This window comes from Marmota monax, unplaced genomic scaffold (assembly GCF_021218885.2).
Source record: "Marmota monax isolate L192 unplaced genomic scaffold, Marmota_monax_Labrador192_F-V1.1 WCK01_AAM20220418_F8-fsc00088, whole genome shotgun sequence".
In the NCBI taxonomy this organism is placed as follows: domain Eukaryota; kingdom Metazoa; phylum Chordata; class Mammalia; order Rodentia; family Sciuridae; genus Marmota; species Marmota monax.
Genome location: NW_026694492.1, coordinates 6763286 through 6780281, shown reverse-complemented (window position 1 = coordinate 6780281; position 16996 = coordinate 6763286). Strand labels below are relative to the sequence as shown.

Below are 16996 nucleotides of genomic sequence, written 5' to 3'. Positions count from 1 at the left end.
ATGTAACAAGGACTTGTCAGGATCCTCTACAGCAAAAAAGGCCATTGGGAAGAACCAAACTTTATATACACTTAATCATCAAGAGGAAAAACTGGAGTCTTATAATACCCTCTCATTTTTATCAGAACTGATTGTTTTGTTTTAAAGTGTTGTCCGTGGCTGTATTAGCAAATGGCTTTAAAAATGCTTTCCAACATCAACATGTTCTGGCACTGACTTTTTTTTGTTTTTGGTCAATCTAATTTTAAGTAATAATTTTTTTTAAAAGGCTTTTATTCAGAAGGAAAAATGAGAGAGGAGGAGAGAGAGAGAGAGAGAGAGAGAGAGAGAGAGAGAGAGAGTTTTTCTTAGATTTCTAAAACAGAGCTCTTTAACTTTGAGGACCTAAAGCAAAGATATTTTATAAAAGGCTAACTAGTATTCATGGATCTCTACCAAACACTGGATCACAAATCATCATTCCAGAAAGGGGCCAAACGTTGGGTTCCACAGGCTAGAAACAGGGAAACTCCCGGAACACAGGATGAAGTTTATTTCAATTATACCGCAGAAAAACTGAGTAGGAAACTTCCTTTCTGAATGACTTGCACACTTAAACACGGACTTACCAGGGCACTGGCTCCTGGGGAAGTAGGGCTCTTGATATTCTCCTCCTCGGGATTCTGGGGGTCTTCATCAGGTCCCCGAGTAACAAGAATTCGGAAATGCTGCTGCCCTGCGTTTTGATCTTGCCTGATCTTAAACGTGCACCCTTGACCCTGTGGAGTCCTCTCCATGGAATTCGTCCTACGAATCTCTGGAGCCATCCTGCCAGCCCGAGGTGGCGCCTCTGGGGCTCCTCGGTCTTCTGTAGGGCTCCCCCGCCCTGCTCGGGGCTGGGTAGGATAAGAAGTGCTCCTCTCTAGCCGAATACGGGGATACCTCACCAACCTGTCGCCCTTTGTGCCGGTGAAGCCAAAATTGAAGTCCCCGCCCAGTCCTGGAGCACCTGGTTGGGGCTGCTGCAACTGGAAGACAAAGCACCGTTTCCCAGAGCTTCCAGAAGCATCTGGAACATGCTGCAAGGACCAACGCCTGGGTTCAGGCGCAGCCGGGCCTGACTGGCCGTCGGGGCCCAAAGGCAGCAGCCGCACCTGGCGCACATCTGCACTGGAGGCTCGGTGCTGGATGCGAAGGCCAGGGGTGGCCTCCTCGGTGCTGTTGGCTGGACCAGGGCATCGCACGCGGCGGCCACATGTGCCATTGACCTGGGGCCCCGGGTCTCGGGCTGCCCTTGGAGGGGAGCTCCCGGGGGTGTCCCCTGGTGAGGGGTCCTGAGAGCTGCTCTGAGACGAGGCTCTTGTGGCCAAGGCGGTGGTAACCTGGTCCCCGAAGTCGGAGGCAGTGCTCGGGGGTCGGTCATCAGGGCCTTCCGGTGGCCCGCACCCGTCGGTGGCACCATCAGCGGCCTTACGCTGCAGGGAGATCTGCACCGATGAGCTGCGGGTGGGGCGGGCGTCAATGCCCGTGAGCAGCTGCGGGATGAACATGGACGTGCTGCGCTTGAGTGCGCCCACGCCTTCTTGTAGGCCACTGCCACTGTCCTCCCGTCCGTTCTGGGCGAAAGGGTGCGGGCCGCTCCTCCGCGGGAGGGTGTGGAATGCCATGAAAAAGTCGTCTTCTCTCTCCTGGTCTAGGATCTCTGACTCGGGGGCTGTGTTGCTGCGACTAGAGCCAAAATGAAACCGCAGCCGATGGGCCATGGTGACCAGGGGGGCCGGGAGGGAGAGGGCGAGCGGCAACAACAAGCCCGGCACTGCCAGAAGTCAAAAACCAACGACACCAACTCCAAGAAAAAGTGTCCCATCTGCCAAACTGTTAGCACTGCCGCACCAAGAGCGACAGATAGCAGAAATAGCCCAAGTGGCAAGCGGCATTCCAGGCATGATTGGATAAGAGCAAAAAGCTCTCATCTACACTGTGACAGAGGGTAGGATGGCCAGAACCACATGACCGTGCTCTCCCCCTCCAATGCCAGCTTGTGGACTCTGTGCAGTTTCCCCCCTCTCCCTATTTTTTTTTTTTTTTAAAACAGCAAGAGCATGAAACAGCACCTTCCCAGCTGCTGCTGTCCCGTCAGAAAGCAGCAGCCCAGCGGGGAGCTGCGCAGCTTACTGAGGCAGCAAACACACCTCGAGCTGTGCTGCTGTAAATCTGCCCGCATCACATTCATGGGACATTTCTTTCCCAACTACTCAGAGCCCTGGGACTCTCTAACCGGTGCCAGGGATCCGGCACTAAACACAAGCACACACTGGTATGTCCCCACCTCTCCACCACAGCAAATAATGACAAGTACAGCTTAGCTGCATGGGGAGGGGGTAGTTCACAAGCATCAGAGGTTATGTTTCTGTTATTTATGATATCACTACACTACCATGACGGAATGCAAACTAATAAAAGGTACTATAAATACGATTACACACCCCACAGAATTAGTGTCCCTTTAGTGGGAAATAATTAGACCATGATCTACAAGTAACAAAATAGCTTCGTGGGGCACAATTTACTACACAGCCAGCTGTGCATCTGGGCTGCCTCTTGCTACTATGAACATTTTTCATTTAAAAGGGGCACATGTGCCTCTCACATGTAATAGGATCCACACATACAGAAGTACCAGACAAAAAGAACTCAGCTGAATAAAATATTCTCTTATATGCCAGATAGGTGAACCCCTTCACACCCATACAGAAAACATCAGGGAAAATTGAAGGCGGATATGCATGTGGTTTTCTATAGTAATTTAACTTAAAATACCATACAGAAAAAAATGCTGCTTGGAGCCGACTCTTTTCCAGTAGGAAGTCGGCAATATTACCCCAGTTGGGATTCAAACATGGAATCTTGCTATCTGCAGTAAGCCAAAAAGGACCTAAGAAATAAAAGGGCACATTCAAAAAACTGTCATCGGGTTTGTTGTTAGTCTGGGTAGTCTTGTAGTTATTCTGTTTCAAACTTAGTATTTTCTATGATCCAGAAACATTAGAGGTTTATTTAGGAGGGGGTTAAAAAATTAAGAAGGGGAAAATACCAAACTGCAATGAATGACAAAAAGTTTATTTTAAAATCTGCAAAGCATAGCTTTGTCAACAGTTCTAGAGTCAAGGGTGTGGAGGATTAACCCTGCATTTACACACATCTAAACCCGTTTTCTAAAAGCATGAGTTTTAAATGCCAAAAAATCATCTCTCTGAGGGAATGGAAGCTAGCTTGTTTAACGCTAGAATTTCCAAGTACTACTAGAGTCACGCATTATCTTCACTGGATTAATAGCCAACAAAGAAAAAAGCCACCACCACCAACCAGCATTCTTTGCATAGTAACAACACTGCAGACAGCCTGGGGCAAAGCTAAGTATTAATATTATAAAACACGTTTGTGCAGATCAAGTTTGTATTCACACCAGATTTCTTAAAAGCTTTGCATTCAAAGCCTTTTTTGGTTTAAAAGTATAGTTTCTGATCCGTGGCAAGGTCATCTCAACTACAGTCATTATTTTAGATCATGGAAATGGAAAACTTTTTTAAACAGTGAATTTCTCTCAGAAGAATATTCAATGATAAACTAAAACACATCAAACAAGAAGCATTTTTTTCTTTAAATTTGACCCTTTCTCGATATTAAGAGTTATTTTACTCAATAAAACAGAGAATAAGGATTAGTGTGTGGAGGCCTCTGTGTCTACAGTGAGTCATGCTATATGACACTAAATACTGCCCCATCCCTACAGTCCTGGCTGGATGAAAGGTGGACAGGCAAGAACTGCACCCTCAGCAGAACCTTCACATAAATAACAAAAGGGATTTAGTCACTTGATGCTACCAATTATCACCCCAAGGCACAAAACATCCAGGGAAATGTAAAGCCCCCCCCAGGTCTCATATTTTTAATAGGAAAAATACTAGGATGGTAGAATGGAATTTCTTAGTTTTCTATTTTGGAGAATACTACCAAGCATATTGGATTAAATAACACTCCCTAATTCTACACCAAAGGGCAAAAATTCTGGCTATTCCTCAGCACCAGGTTGAGGCAGAGGAGAAAGGGGGTTGAACCCTGGCATGTCCCCTGACTTATATGCTTAATTCTATAAAGGTTCTAGACCAGTGACCTCTTATCTATCAGGACAAGGAGTCGCATAATGTGTTTTTAAGGCTCCTCCTGATGATACTTTATTAACATGAAGATCTTCTCAATTTTGGAGTTTCAGTTGAATTCTGCAGAAACAAGGGTTTATAAGAACATTTCTTTTAACTAGTGAATGTGCATAAGTTTCAGAGAAGGTAAATTTGAGTATAACTGAGTTTTAATATCACTTCTGAAGTACCGTAAAGCCTACACATAACACAATAGTGTTTGGTGTCACAGTGGGAACACAGTTATGGGTACTTGATTCTAATTAGCTAAGAAAGCAAAATGCTTTAAGATTTGTTAAATCTTAAAGCATCAGATTTGTTTTAAAGCAATTTTGAAAATAAAATCTTAGTTATAGCCCATCTCTCTTATATCAACCTGCATACAAAATGCAAGTTTGTATCAGTTATATGCCTCAGGTGTGTAAATACTCTTTTTTTTTTTTTTTTTTTTTGGGTGGTGTGGAAATGGAATCCAGGAGCCTGTGCAAGTTAGTCAAGCACTCTATCACTGAGCTGCACTCAGCCCTTATTTTTGATCTTTTAAAGGTACTTTCTAAGGATCTCTGAGAAAGTACAACTTTTAAAACAGTTTAATTATTCCCAAGTATAGATTTACTTTCTCCTATATAGTTAACCTGATTTTCATTTCCTCAGAGAATCACCATAGATAAGCTACTGAATGCATCACAGTAATTACATTTAAAATTCCCACAAAGTTTGCTTACATGCCGGATGGCCTCTTTACAAATTTGCCTCCCATTCTGTATGCCCCAAACCAAAACACAGGCATTTAGGCTGAGCCTATCACAGTGATTTGCATTAATAATAACTGCAATAAAAATATACATATATTCAAGTAAATTTTCTGTCCTAGCAACACACAAATGTTTGTTGAAATTAAAAACATTAAGAGTACAACAAAAATAGTCTTCTCTTTCGGCATGAAAACTGTTGGAAGTACAACCAAAAGACAGTTTGGAAGATGCTACTCTAAAAATTCAGTGTTTAAGAAATGAAGCAAAATTCAATAATGAGGAATCACTCACCAATCTGTTTTCGTCAAATACTTCAAACAGGAGCCTGTGATTAGAAGGGTTTACCTACAAGGAATACAAACAGTACTTCAGATATAAGTAGAAATCACTGGAAGGATGAAATAAGGGACAGCAAGAATAGGATAAAGCTTTAGAATGCATCCAACTGAAATGTATTAACAAACAAGGAACCTACTTTTCTGGAAATTCTGTCTGCTAAATAAAATTTTGTGGTATTGATTTTTCTATATAATATCAGAAAAAGGCAAAGGTCCTTAGTTTTTTTTTTTTAGAATAAGAAAGTAATTCTGAACAACTTTAAAGAGTTCCTAATCTGCTGGACAAAAGCTTCCCATGCCAATAGATAAAGTCCCTGCCTGAGGGGACCTCTTAGACCTGGTGGTGGTGGTGATGATGATTAAAATAATGAAGAAAACAGTAAGAGCAGTTATTTACCATTGTGGGCTTAGTTTTTAAGTACCATCTCCTTGTTAAGTATCAACTATACCTAGTCTCATTCAATCTTCACAGCAATCCTATGACATGTAACTATCACCTTTATTTCATGCATGAGAAGCTGAGATCATGCAGGTGAAGTAACTTGCCCAAGAGCCCAGAGACAGCATATGAGGCAACCAGGATTTGGAACCAGGTCTGGCCTGCTGTTGTTCAGGGCCTGGGCTGTGAACCATCAGCGACAATCAGAAAGAAAATGCCCCTGCTTCCAGCAAGCGGGGGCCAATGTCAGAGCTACTAGGCTTTTAATGATATTTTTTGCCTTTCTGTTTTTACCGAAACCTAACCAAAACAGCCCATATATCATCATTCAGATTCAGGTATCATTTACTAACTACCAAATGGTGAGAAATGGTGCCAGGAGTTCTCGTTTGTATTATCACATGTCAGGGGAACATTCTACCCATAAGGACTTCTCTCTCCTACGTGAGGAACAAGGCCCCCAGGGAGAGTGAGAATGCTTAGTGGCTTTTCCAGGGTCAGAAAAGCTGTAAACAATAAAGCCAGAGATATAATCCAGGTCTACTGTTAGGAGGCCTTGGCTGCTTCCTGACAGAGAATGGAATGAAATTACATTTGACCACATAAGCACAGTGAGCTCCACTTGTGTTTTTGGCCCGATGGTTGGCCCATAGCCTCCATGACAGAGCAAACAAATGGCTGGTGGGTTTGCATCTGCTCAAAAGCTTTGGGAAGCAAAGTGCTAGTTACCAGTGAATGAATTCACAGGCCATAGCAAGAGCTGGGTACATAGGTGGCAACAAAGATTTGCAGAGGGACCAAAAACAAAGATTTTGAAAGCAAATAAGCAAAAACACTAACAAAAATATATTTTAAATGAATTTATAGCCAAGAATCACTGAAAAAAGTTTTGGATGTACTATCACTCACATAAATATGATTTAAATATAAGAAGTATGAATATTTGGAGTTTCACAAGAAGGAAGCTGTATTTGAGAGTTAACTAAGGGCAAATAACACCTCATAGTCCCCAATAGCTGTTCAGTACTTCGCAGAGTAATTTAAAATACATCTGGTGGAGGCTGAACACAGGATCTACCAAGTATTAAAATATCAGTGCCATATTTCAGCTCTGAACATAACAGAAAACAGATGCAGGATACAGTAATCCAAGTTTGGAGTACAGAAAATCCTACCTCAACTGAAAGAAAGAAAGCAGGACAATTATGTGGGTCTAATGGCAATATAGTTCTTTGAGAATCTGCATTGATTCGAAGATCTAATCTGGTGTATTTTTGCAAGTGAGCGTCTATTAATACCATAGATATATAGATATTTTTAAAACTTTCATTTTAAGGAGAAAAATACTTTCTTTTAAGTAAATAGCTGAGCAGTTTAATATTTCCAAAATTTTGGCAACAAAAAAACCCAGCGACAACCAGGAAAGCTCACTAAGCAGAAATCTCAGTTAATACAGAAATCAGTCATTTCTACATATAGCTGTTCTAGATATTAAATAGAAAAGATTGGGAAAATTTTACCTTATTTTGTGGCATATAAATTCCAGAAGTAATTTTACAGTACTCACGTAAATACATATACTAAATATCTGAATCACAGAAAATTTCCTTCCTAACTTTAGGAATGTAATTTTAAAAAAAAAGTTAATTTGAGGTGTTGGGGATTAAACCCAGAGCCTTCATGTATGTTAGGCAAATGCTCTAGCACTGAGCTGTAGTAAAAGCCCCATAATTGGCATTGTTTAGTGCTTCTATGTTTCAACTCCTGTTTAACTATAAAATAATTCATAATCCATGTCACATAGGAATAAACCATTGTTTAAAATTACATTTGATCTTACTTTTTAAAGAAAAGTTTATAGAGTTGCAACGATAAAATACGGCATTTGGATAACTTTTATTTCCCCAAACATCTTCGGATGAAACAGTGCAGATTTTGTGACCACTATTCACTCTCTTGCAAAATTTAAGACATTAGGTGGTTACTCAAACATTTCTCATATTAAAAGGAATTTCTCATTAAAAATATAACAGTTTTCCCTCAATATTTATTATGATGTATCAATCTAGGTATCAATAACAAGTTAGTACCAAAAAAAGAAACTTACTCTAAAATAAAATTCTTCATTCCACTTTGGGTTCAGCGTCTGGAAGAGAAATGATTTTTTTAATACATTTTACAGTCTTGGAAACTAACAGTTAACTAGCACAATACAGGCTTCATATTTGTCTAAATATTTTTCTTAATAAATATTTTTAAATGGCAATAAAAACAAAATTTAGTCAATTACTTGAGACTATTCTACAAACTAAAATAGGAGGGAGTATACCTATGAAACCAATGATTCATAGATATGAAACCATACTGCATGCTATCACCATGAGGAACAGTACCAGGGACTCAAAAGAGCCATTAGCATGAAAATATAAAATTTCCTTTCAAGAAATTAGCATTAATATAATTATTCTATCAAGAAGGAAATGAACTTTATTGACACCCCTCCTAAAAAGCTATTTTGGAGAGCAATAAAACAGGTTGGGGAAGTCTGAATTCTTTACATATAAATTTGACATCAGAACAATATTTTATAAAGAATATCAATGATGATCAGACTTTATAATACACAAACTGCTGGTTATAATGAAAAGGATGCTCCCCCCAAAAACAAATAACCAGGTTAAAAATATTTACCTACTTACCCTTCTGTCTTCCTCCCTCCTACCTTCTAGTTATCTCTTTATGTGCATATCTCACAAAAGCATGACAAAGATACTTTTGCCCTTGGTATGAATGAGACAGACTGCCCAGCATCCTAAGATAAAACACCTTCTATGAAGGAACACACACCTATGTGCATGTGTGGTTTGCACAGGTTTAATATTCATGAGCATATCTCAAAAATTATGAGTGGGGGAGGAGGAGGGAAGGGAAGAGGATGTACCTGAGACTGAAATGGAGCAAATTAAATTCTATGAATGTATGATTATGTCAAAATGAATCAAATTATTAATGTATAACTATAAAATAAAAACATTTTTTAAAAATTATAATAATTTGAAACCGAAATTTCACTACCTCATCCTCAGCTACAGATATTTTTAAAATAATATTTGCCTTCATCCACCTATTTCCTTTAACAGAAGCAAAAATAAAATAGTACAGTGCACCATAAAAATACAAAACTCTAAATTGGCGTAAAAAAAAAAAAAATCAGAATTTTTTTCCTCCATCTGCAACTCCACAGTCAACCCAATTCTAAATAATAGGGATCCATACTTTTGGATTTGAATGGAGCAGGGGTGGGTGTGGGCTGGGGAGGGAGCGGCGGCGGCTGGGCCCAGGGCGCAGTGTCCAGGAGGGAGCTCCACGGAAGCGCACTGGTGGGCAGGCATGGAAGCAAACAAGCCAAGAGCATGAAAGGAATGAGAACCAGTCACAGGGCCACCAGGAAACGGAGGAGACCAACGACAAGGGCAGTTTTTCCGCTCAGGCATGGCAGGACGCACAGGCATACTAACCAGGCTGCTGGGATCGGAGCTGCGCCCTCCACCGTGCACAAGGAGGGGGAGGACCTCCCGGGGACAGGAAACATTGCAGTGTCTCCAGCCGCCGCCCTGGGTCCTTGGCTCTGCGTCCAGCAGGTGACCAGGGCCCCTGCTGCCTTCCCTGAAAGGTGCCCCTGCTCACTGCTGAAGAACAAGTGATAGCGCCTAACACAGGGAACAATGGCCTCCGTCCTTCGCAGGCATCCTCCCACTAATCAAAATACCGGCTTCTGTTTGCAAAACAGATTTTAATGCCGGTCTCAATGCCAGGTCAAGGGCACCCTGCATTACTGTTCCCTGCACAGAAAGACCTGGCTGTAGATCCACGGCTCGAGAGTTACAGTATTTTTAAAGCACAATGCTGCCCAAGAAGTGTGTGGAATCAAGAGTTAAACATCTGCCCCCCCCCCGCAAGGCAGTGAGGAAACAGTAATAGTAACCTACAACTAAATCTAAAACGGAGCAAACTCATTTTTGACAGAAAACGTTCATCTTCCATAAAGCCCTCAAATATGAGGTAAATATTTGCATATATTTTACATATGCATCCAAAAATATGGAGGCAGGCAATTTTAACTATGGAAACAAATGTGTGACGACTATACAGAAAAATAAAACTTGTACACATATATGAATAAAACAACATGTATATTTTAAAGTTTTCAAGTAGTGAAGCAAGTATTTTGCTTTCTTTGATAATAGTTGTTTCAGGCTAAACCATTCCTTTTGTGCCAGTTACATAAATAATTCCATTTCATTAAGCATATTCTTGGCAAGAAAAAAAAAATTACCAATTGTAATGACTTGTTTTCAGAATGTTGTTTCTGCAGACATTTAACTAAAAATCAAAATTGGTATCTTGGGTTAATAAAGAAAAGTTTTTGTCTATGCAGAATTTAAATTTAATACTGGTAGATGCTTAAAATAAAAACAGTGCCATCTTAACCTTAAAATATAAACTTGACAACAGTCAAAATACATAATTCCATTGGGTTAAATTATGACTTAAATGAATTTTTAAAAAGGATGGGCAACCTACCTTTTTAATTGTTTTTGTCTGCACCAAGGCAAGTTCTCTATTCTCATCTGCTACGTACAATGAAAGTTTCACATATGGATCACTGCAAGAAAATATTTCAGATTTAATAGGATTATACTTTTCATTTTAAAAAAGTAGTCAAACTGAATGAAAATGTAAAGATCATTTAATGTTCCAGTTTATTAATTTCATAAACTAAGCGACAACATTTTAACATACCTATAATATGCTCAATAAAGTTTTTTTTTTTTTTTTTTAAATCAACCAGAGCCAATCATATTTATTTCACAGACAAAAAGAAATTGACATTCTAACTTTAAAGATGATCTTCCCTACAATGAATTAAAATTAACTTACCTGTCATTTTTTTCTAGACACATATTCTGAAAAGATTACAAAGAGATTTTCTAAGAGGTACACAAAATGTGTTCACAATAGTAAAATCTAGCTAGAAAATTCAGTTTTTATCTTATTCATCTTCTTACTTTTCCCTGTGGGAAGTTTTTCTTTTAGTCAAGGCAAATTCAATAGGTACTCATTTAAATAAGACTTTCCATTTTATAGGTAACACAAAACAGAAACCTAAAACTAAAGCAAAAGGTCAAGAGATTACCCAAAATTAGATTTGAGAAAAGTCTACATTAAAACTCAGGTTGCCTGACTACAAGTCCCAGAATTCTTTGTACAGATCACAAAAATTCTTTCCCTGAGAAGTTGAAATCTTCTAGCAAGATGTGTACTGGAAGAATTTATAGAAGAATGTGGACTATCTACTAAGAGTCTAAGTGTATTAACACTCCCTAATATTGCTAACTCAGGGATAGCTCAGATGTAGTCACTTAAAAAAATGAGGTCCTTCTGGAAAATCATGAAAAGGACTCCTATATACTCATTTCCCTAATTATAGTTAGATAGTTAGGGGTACAGCTCAGTGATACAGCATTTACTCTAGAGCATTCATGAGGCCCTGGATTCAATTCCCAGTAACACACACACACACACACACACAAAATCAAACAATTATCTGTAACTGGCAATTCTTTCAACCCATCATGTTAGCTTCATACCAATTTGGGAGTTATCCTTTAGAGCTATACCATAACAATTAACCTTTATTTTGCAACTTCCAGAATGTTTCCGAAAATTACATAGAGTACTCTAAAATACTAAGACTATTAATTTGTATTTGCTATCAGAAATAAATATGCCATAAAATCTTTTATAAATATTGATAATACTAAGATTATAATCAATATACAAAAATAAAGATCACAGCACAGTGGAAAATAGTGCTACTACATGAATAGAGATATTAGTCAATCTTGCCTTTGGTCCATAAATTATAAACCTTGATTTGGTTAAAGAACATGTAACCAGAGGCACCCACTGATCCTCATCTGGACATTTAGAGTCAGGAAAAAAAACAAGCCAAGTTCAGACCTAACCTAGGTCCCAGGCCCTAGCAGCTTCCTCATGGGGACCAGTGGTCTGAGGTGTGAGAAAAAGTTACTGTCTAGGTGAATGACGCTCAGGTGTCAACACATCACAACCTGGTGGTTAAAATACAGACTTGGGACCCATGCCCAAATTTTAGTTCAGTTGGTTTGTGGTAGGACCCCAGAATTTGCATATCCAGCAAGTTCCCAGCAATGCTGAGGCACCTGGTCTAGCAACCACACTTGGAGAATCACTGTTCTGTGTGGCATTTGGAAAGAGTATTTTGTCGCTACAGAAACAAAATTTTCTTTCTAGCCACCAAATTACTGCTAAAAACACCTCAAAGCCTGATTATTTCCATTACCTCAAGAACAGGCTTCCAGGGCACTGAATGGGTGCACTCGTGCACACAAACACACAATCTTGCATTACAGGGACTACCATTCCCTGCTGTCCTGTCTAGTTTTTATGTCCCTCAGCTTTCATGATTGCTGGCTACTATATAACCGCAATAAAAAGCTAAGCCTTCACTTATCCACATTCTTCTACTAGTCACTTATTTACCTCAGTTTTTATTCCCTGAATAGCTGACAGTAAGTGACACATGCAGTTGGGGGTTGTGGGGAGGGTCTTTGAGTGTGGGGCAATGTCTTCTAGCTGTAGTGAGGAAGACAGAGCTGAGCACATCGTGTCTCCAGTGCTCATCCAGGAAGGCACTAGTGTGTGAAAACCCTGTCAAAGATCAACCAGAAACTCCGGGAAGGGAATTCAGCCTGGCAAGGGAACCGCAGGCCACCAAGGTCAGTAGGGTGTGAGCTCCAAGGGAAGGGAAGACAGTGAGAAGTTGGGACCACCCTCAGGAAACAGAAAGGGGACAAGCTAGGACTTAACCACTTTTGACTTCACACTATTTATGAATGAGATGGGAAGGACAATTCCTAATTCACAGGGTTATCACAAGAATCAAAGAAAATAATGTACAATCACTACCCAGCACAGCTCCAACATACAGCTGCAGATGCTCCATCAATGCCAGCCATTAATACTTGGTATTCTCTTCTTTCCTCTCTCAGGATATTTGAGATTCTTTGCTTTTTTTCTCTTTACTCCCTACTTCTGTTGCAATTACTATTGACTTCACACGATTTACTACGTAGTACAAGCTGGGAGCCAGCCAACCACAGCTCCCTAAGTATTTCATGCTTCCTTCTAATTCAGACCATGTGTGAGCACCTAGGGGATCAGGGTGGGGATGTCCAAAGTCACTCCTGCACCTGGTCACTGTCCTGGGACTGGTATTCAGTACAGCTCAGGCTAGAGTTAATATGACTCTTTGGAGGGGGTGAAGCTAAATGCTTTGCAGGACTTTGGATGGGAGGAGAAATTCTGTTCTGCAAAATTTTAAACATTACATTGTTCCTTCCAACCTCTCCAAGGAGACGGCAAACTGGTACTAGCATTCAAACCACCTCCTATTTACTGAGTGCCTATTACATGCAGGTGAAGGGATAAGCACCCAAAATAGACAGAAGACACTGTCCTTGCCACGTCTGAATGGAACCCAGAGAAACAAAATGACAACTGTGACACAGTGTGCCAAGAGCCCAGGAACATAAGTTAGTAGAGCAATCCCTCAACTCATGCCAGTGTCACCTGGAATCTGGGCACCTGGCCTCACCCTAGACCAGGAATCTGCACTGACCAATATCCAGGTGATTTCTCTGCCTCCATCCATCTGGGCACCACTGCCAAAGAGGAGTTCTCTGCCTGTTTGTCTTTACTCCCTACTTCTGTTACAATCACTGATTTGACTTCACATGATTTACCAGAGTATGGGGGTGAAGGCCAAGATCAGGGTGAGGGGATTCTAGGTGAAGGATTAAGTGGTAAAGGTTAATGATGTGTTGGGCTGGGATTTTGAACCTTAAAATATCCATCTGGTTGCAGTGTAAAGGGCTGAGGAAGAACAGGCCATGTGGGCTCAAATCTCAGTCAGCCACCCCACTGGAAGTAAAAACCCATCTCCCCTGTGTATAGCTGTGTGACTTGGGAAACTCTCATAGTTTCTTGTGCCTCAGTTTTACCATTTACATAATGGGGATAATAATAACAGTTCCTTTATAGGGAGGCTGTTGAGAAGACTAAAATAAACAGCCATTATCATCTTCACCATTATGAAACTGTTGAAGTCCAGAAGACTCATGGTCAGGTTCATTATAAGGAGACAAAACAGCTGGCAGGGAGATGAGCAAGATGGCTCCTGCCCCCAAAGAATGAAAAAGCACTCCACTGAGGTCGTGAGGATTAACCCAAAGAAAGGCTCAGGAGCTAACGCAAATGTGGACCCAGTAGACCAGAATGTAGAGAGGCAGGCTAGGAGGAGGGCAGTCCACTGAAGCCCAAGTGTGGGGTCTCTTGATAAGTTATGTCATTATACAAGGGCACCTAGTCACTTCAGACCTTTGGCTCTAAGTCCATGATGGTGCGTTTGTCTGTCAATTTGAAGGGTATATCAAAGAACGAAGGTCTGAGCTGTCAGAGAATCCTAATGATTGAGCTCTCATTTCAACGAGAAGTTGGAACATTCATACTGGCCTCCCAAAGCAAACGCTTGCTTGAGCAGACCACAAAATGCACCCATAGGACCTCAGGTGCCTCAGTACTCCTCAGGAAGCGTACAAAATTGAAAAGAAGAAATACTTGGGGAATTCAAGCTGTCCCTCCGAAACAAGATACCTCATCTGTACACAAAAGATTACATTTGGGAATGGGGGTTAAAATGGTGACAAAATTTTTATCTGAGAGAAATGAGATGTAGCACAAAGGACTGCATGAGATCAGTGGCTGAAGGACAGATGCCCTTCCCCTAAATGAAATAGCAAGAAACCTAACAGATGTCAAGATAATCAGCGAACATTTCCTACTGCCTACTCTCTCAGAAGAAGCCACCAAGAAAGCTTGATCAAAAATCCATTCTGATCTTGCAAAACTTCAAAGAACTTTTTAAACCGTCATCTCTTTCATTCTCCACATGGAGCCCAAACCTGAAAATTCTGAGCCTCTTATCAGTCAATCCTAAAAAGGCCTGCAGGTCCACACTGACCTCAAGGGAATTTACAGAGTTTAAGAAATGGAAACCTTATTTGGGGGTTACATTCCACCTGCATCACTGCTGAGCAAAGATACTATGGATGATGTCATTTCTCAGCCTTTCTGTGTCTGCCCTGTTGCTCAACCTTCTGGGACACACTGAAGGACAGTAAGTGTGATACGTCACTAATGGCTTGACCATTGGACTTGCTGAAGTGCTCTAGATTTTTCTTTTCTTGTTCTTTACTCATTTTTATCAGAATAGTCTTTGCTGAGATCCACATATTTTCAGGGGGCAGAGCAGTGAGTAGAGGGCAGGAAATCCTTCCAGTGAGCCCCATGCTGAGGTGGATCCCGTTCAGACTGCAGCCATGCTGCAAGGACACTGTCTTATCAATGGTAAGATAAGGTATCTACTGGAAGATCCCTAGAAAGGCATCCTTATAAGACAGCTGGCCTCCAGAATCACAGTGAGAAAGGTCTGACTTCTGCAGAAGCCTCAGACCATGCATTCTTCCCTAGAAAGCAGGGCTCCACACGGCACCAGGCACCTGTAGGAAGGTTGTGTCTTTGTTCCCTATTAGCAAATAGCAAAGAGCTACTGGACACAGCACCCAATTACACAGCATCATAGATCAAATTTATTGTGACTACCTGACACACTAAGTTACTCAGAGAAAGTTTCACTGCAAAACCCATTTTGTTAAGTGAAAACTTGTTTGTTGAAGGTTTCCTCATTTTTACTATTACCATTAGTGTTACATAAATTGCTTAGATCCTCATTTAAAAAAAAATCCACATAAAACACTTCCAAGTAACGTAAGAAGAATACATAGGAGGTGTGAGAAGAAATAAAACACAAAAATACATGGAATAATACCAAGTCTGAAGTTTGTTTCTAACTAATTATCTGAGATTAAAAAAGGTATCACATTCTAGGTGAGGCAGACATTTTAATACTCTACTGGAAAGACAAATGGTAAGTTTCCTGGAAAGTAAGATGACAGAAATATCAAGAACATTCCAAGAGTTGATGGATGCCCTTTGATTCATCAAAAGTATTCCTAAGGACTAACCCCAAAGAAGTAATCAGATGTGAGTAAATATTTATCTGCAAAAAATATTCATTACAGCATCCTATAGTAATAGGAAAAATTAGAAGCAACCTTCCAGTTCAATAGGAAAATGATTAAATAAATTATAGTACATTCATGTGCTAGAATATTATAAATCATTAAAGTAATATTTTAAAGAATATTTTTAAATGAAAGAAAATAATCAGAGTATAATATTAAGGAATAAGCAGAATCTAGAAATGTGACTAAGCAAGGCATGGTGGAACACCTCTAATCTTAGCAACTTGTAAAGCTGTGGCAGGAGGATTGCAAGTTCAAGGCCACCCTCAGCAACTTAGCAAGGCCCTGTCTCAAGATTTTTTAAAGTGCTGAGGATGTAGCTCAGTGGTAAAGTATTCCACTGAGTCCAATTACTAGTACTGCAAAAAATGAAAAAAATGAGACTAATTAAAATATATATGTATGAAAGTAACTGAGAAAAAATTTTAATAGCCATTCTCTCTAAATGAGAAGTTTATGAATCATTTTATTTTTTATAGTTCCTATTTAAAAAAACATTCTACTGTGAGTAGGTACTTTCTACTTTTATGAGTACAAAAAATTATGTGATTACCAATAACAGTTATGTACATGCTTCAGCTACAGTTTACTCTTCAATGAGGTACTGCCTTGTGAGTTCACGGCCAGCTGACACCTCAATTACAAACCCCAAAGAGCTTCACATATGTTTTCTACTCAGAAAACTGTCTTAAATAGACAACATTTGAGATTTTGAAAGAATATGCTATAATCCCAGCCCTCAAAACTAGCTGAAAGGCATGAAGAGTTTGGAAATATATCCTTCATCACCATTACTGAGAATGAGCCATTTACTCTAAAATACGTTTGATTTTTCAACAAATACAAGAGAGTAAGATTATAGTCAAACGTATTCTTAGATTGGTTCTAAGTAGATATAAAGGGCATTAAAACTCTGTCTTAGGCATAATCTGTGAAGTTGCTGAAAAATACTCGTGTATTTTAATTTGGATTTTATTGTCTGGAGAACCAGTGGAATAGAGATATCCTAAAACCTCCCTAGTCACTCAAGTCTTGAAGT

General features: G+C 40.1%; 1 protein-coding gene across 12 annotated transcripts in view; it reads right to left on the bottom strand.

Annotated features, from left to right (window-relative positions):
• The window catches only part of Nedd4l (NEDD4 like E3 ubiquitin protein ligase), a 316988-nt gene that overhangs the window by 134963 nt on the left and 165029 nt on the right, over positions 1 to 16996 (bottom strand). For 5 of the 12 annotated variants that reach the window (XM_046419505.2, XM_046419506.2, XM_046419507.2 and 2 more), the window contains 3 exons: positions 10295 to 10376; positions 7818 to 7856; positions 5225 to 5278 (listed from right to left, as the gene is read on the bottom strand). In XM_046419505.2, coding sequence (XP_046275461.1) covers positions 5225 to 5278; positions 7818 to 7856; positions 10295 to 10376 — 175 coding nt within the window. The other 7 variants (XM_046419500.2, XM_046419502.2, XM_046419501.2 and 4 more) reach the window with 5 other exon arrangements.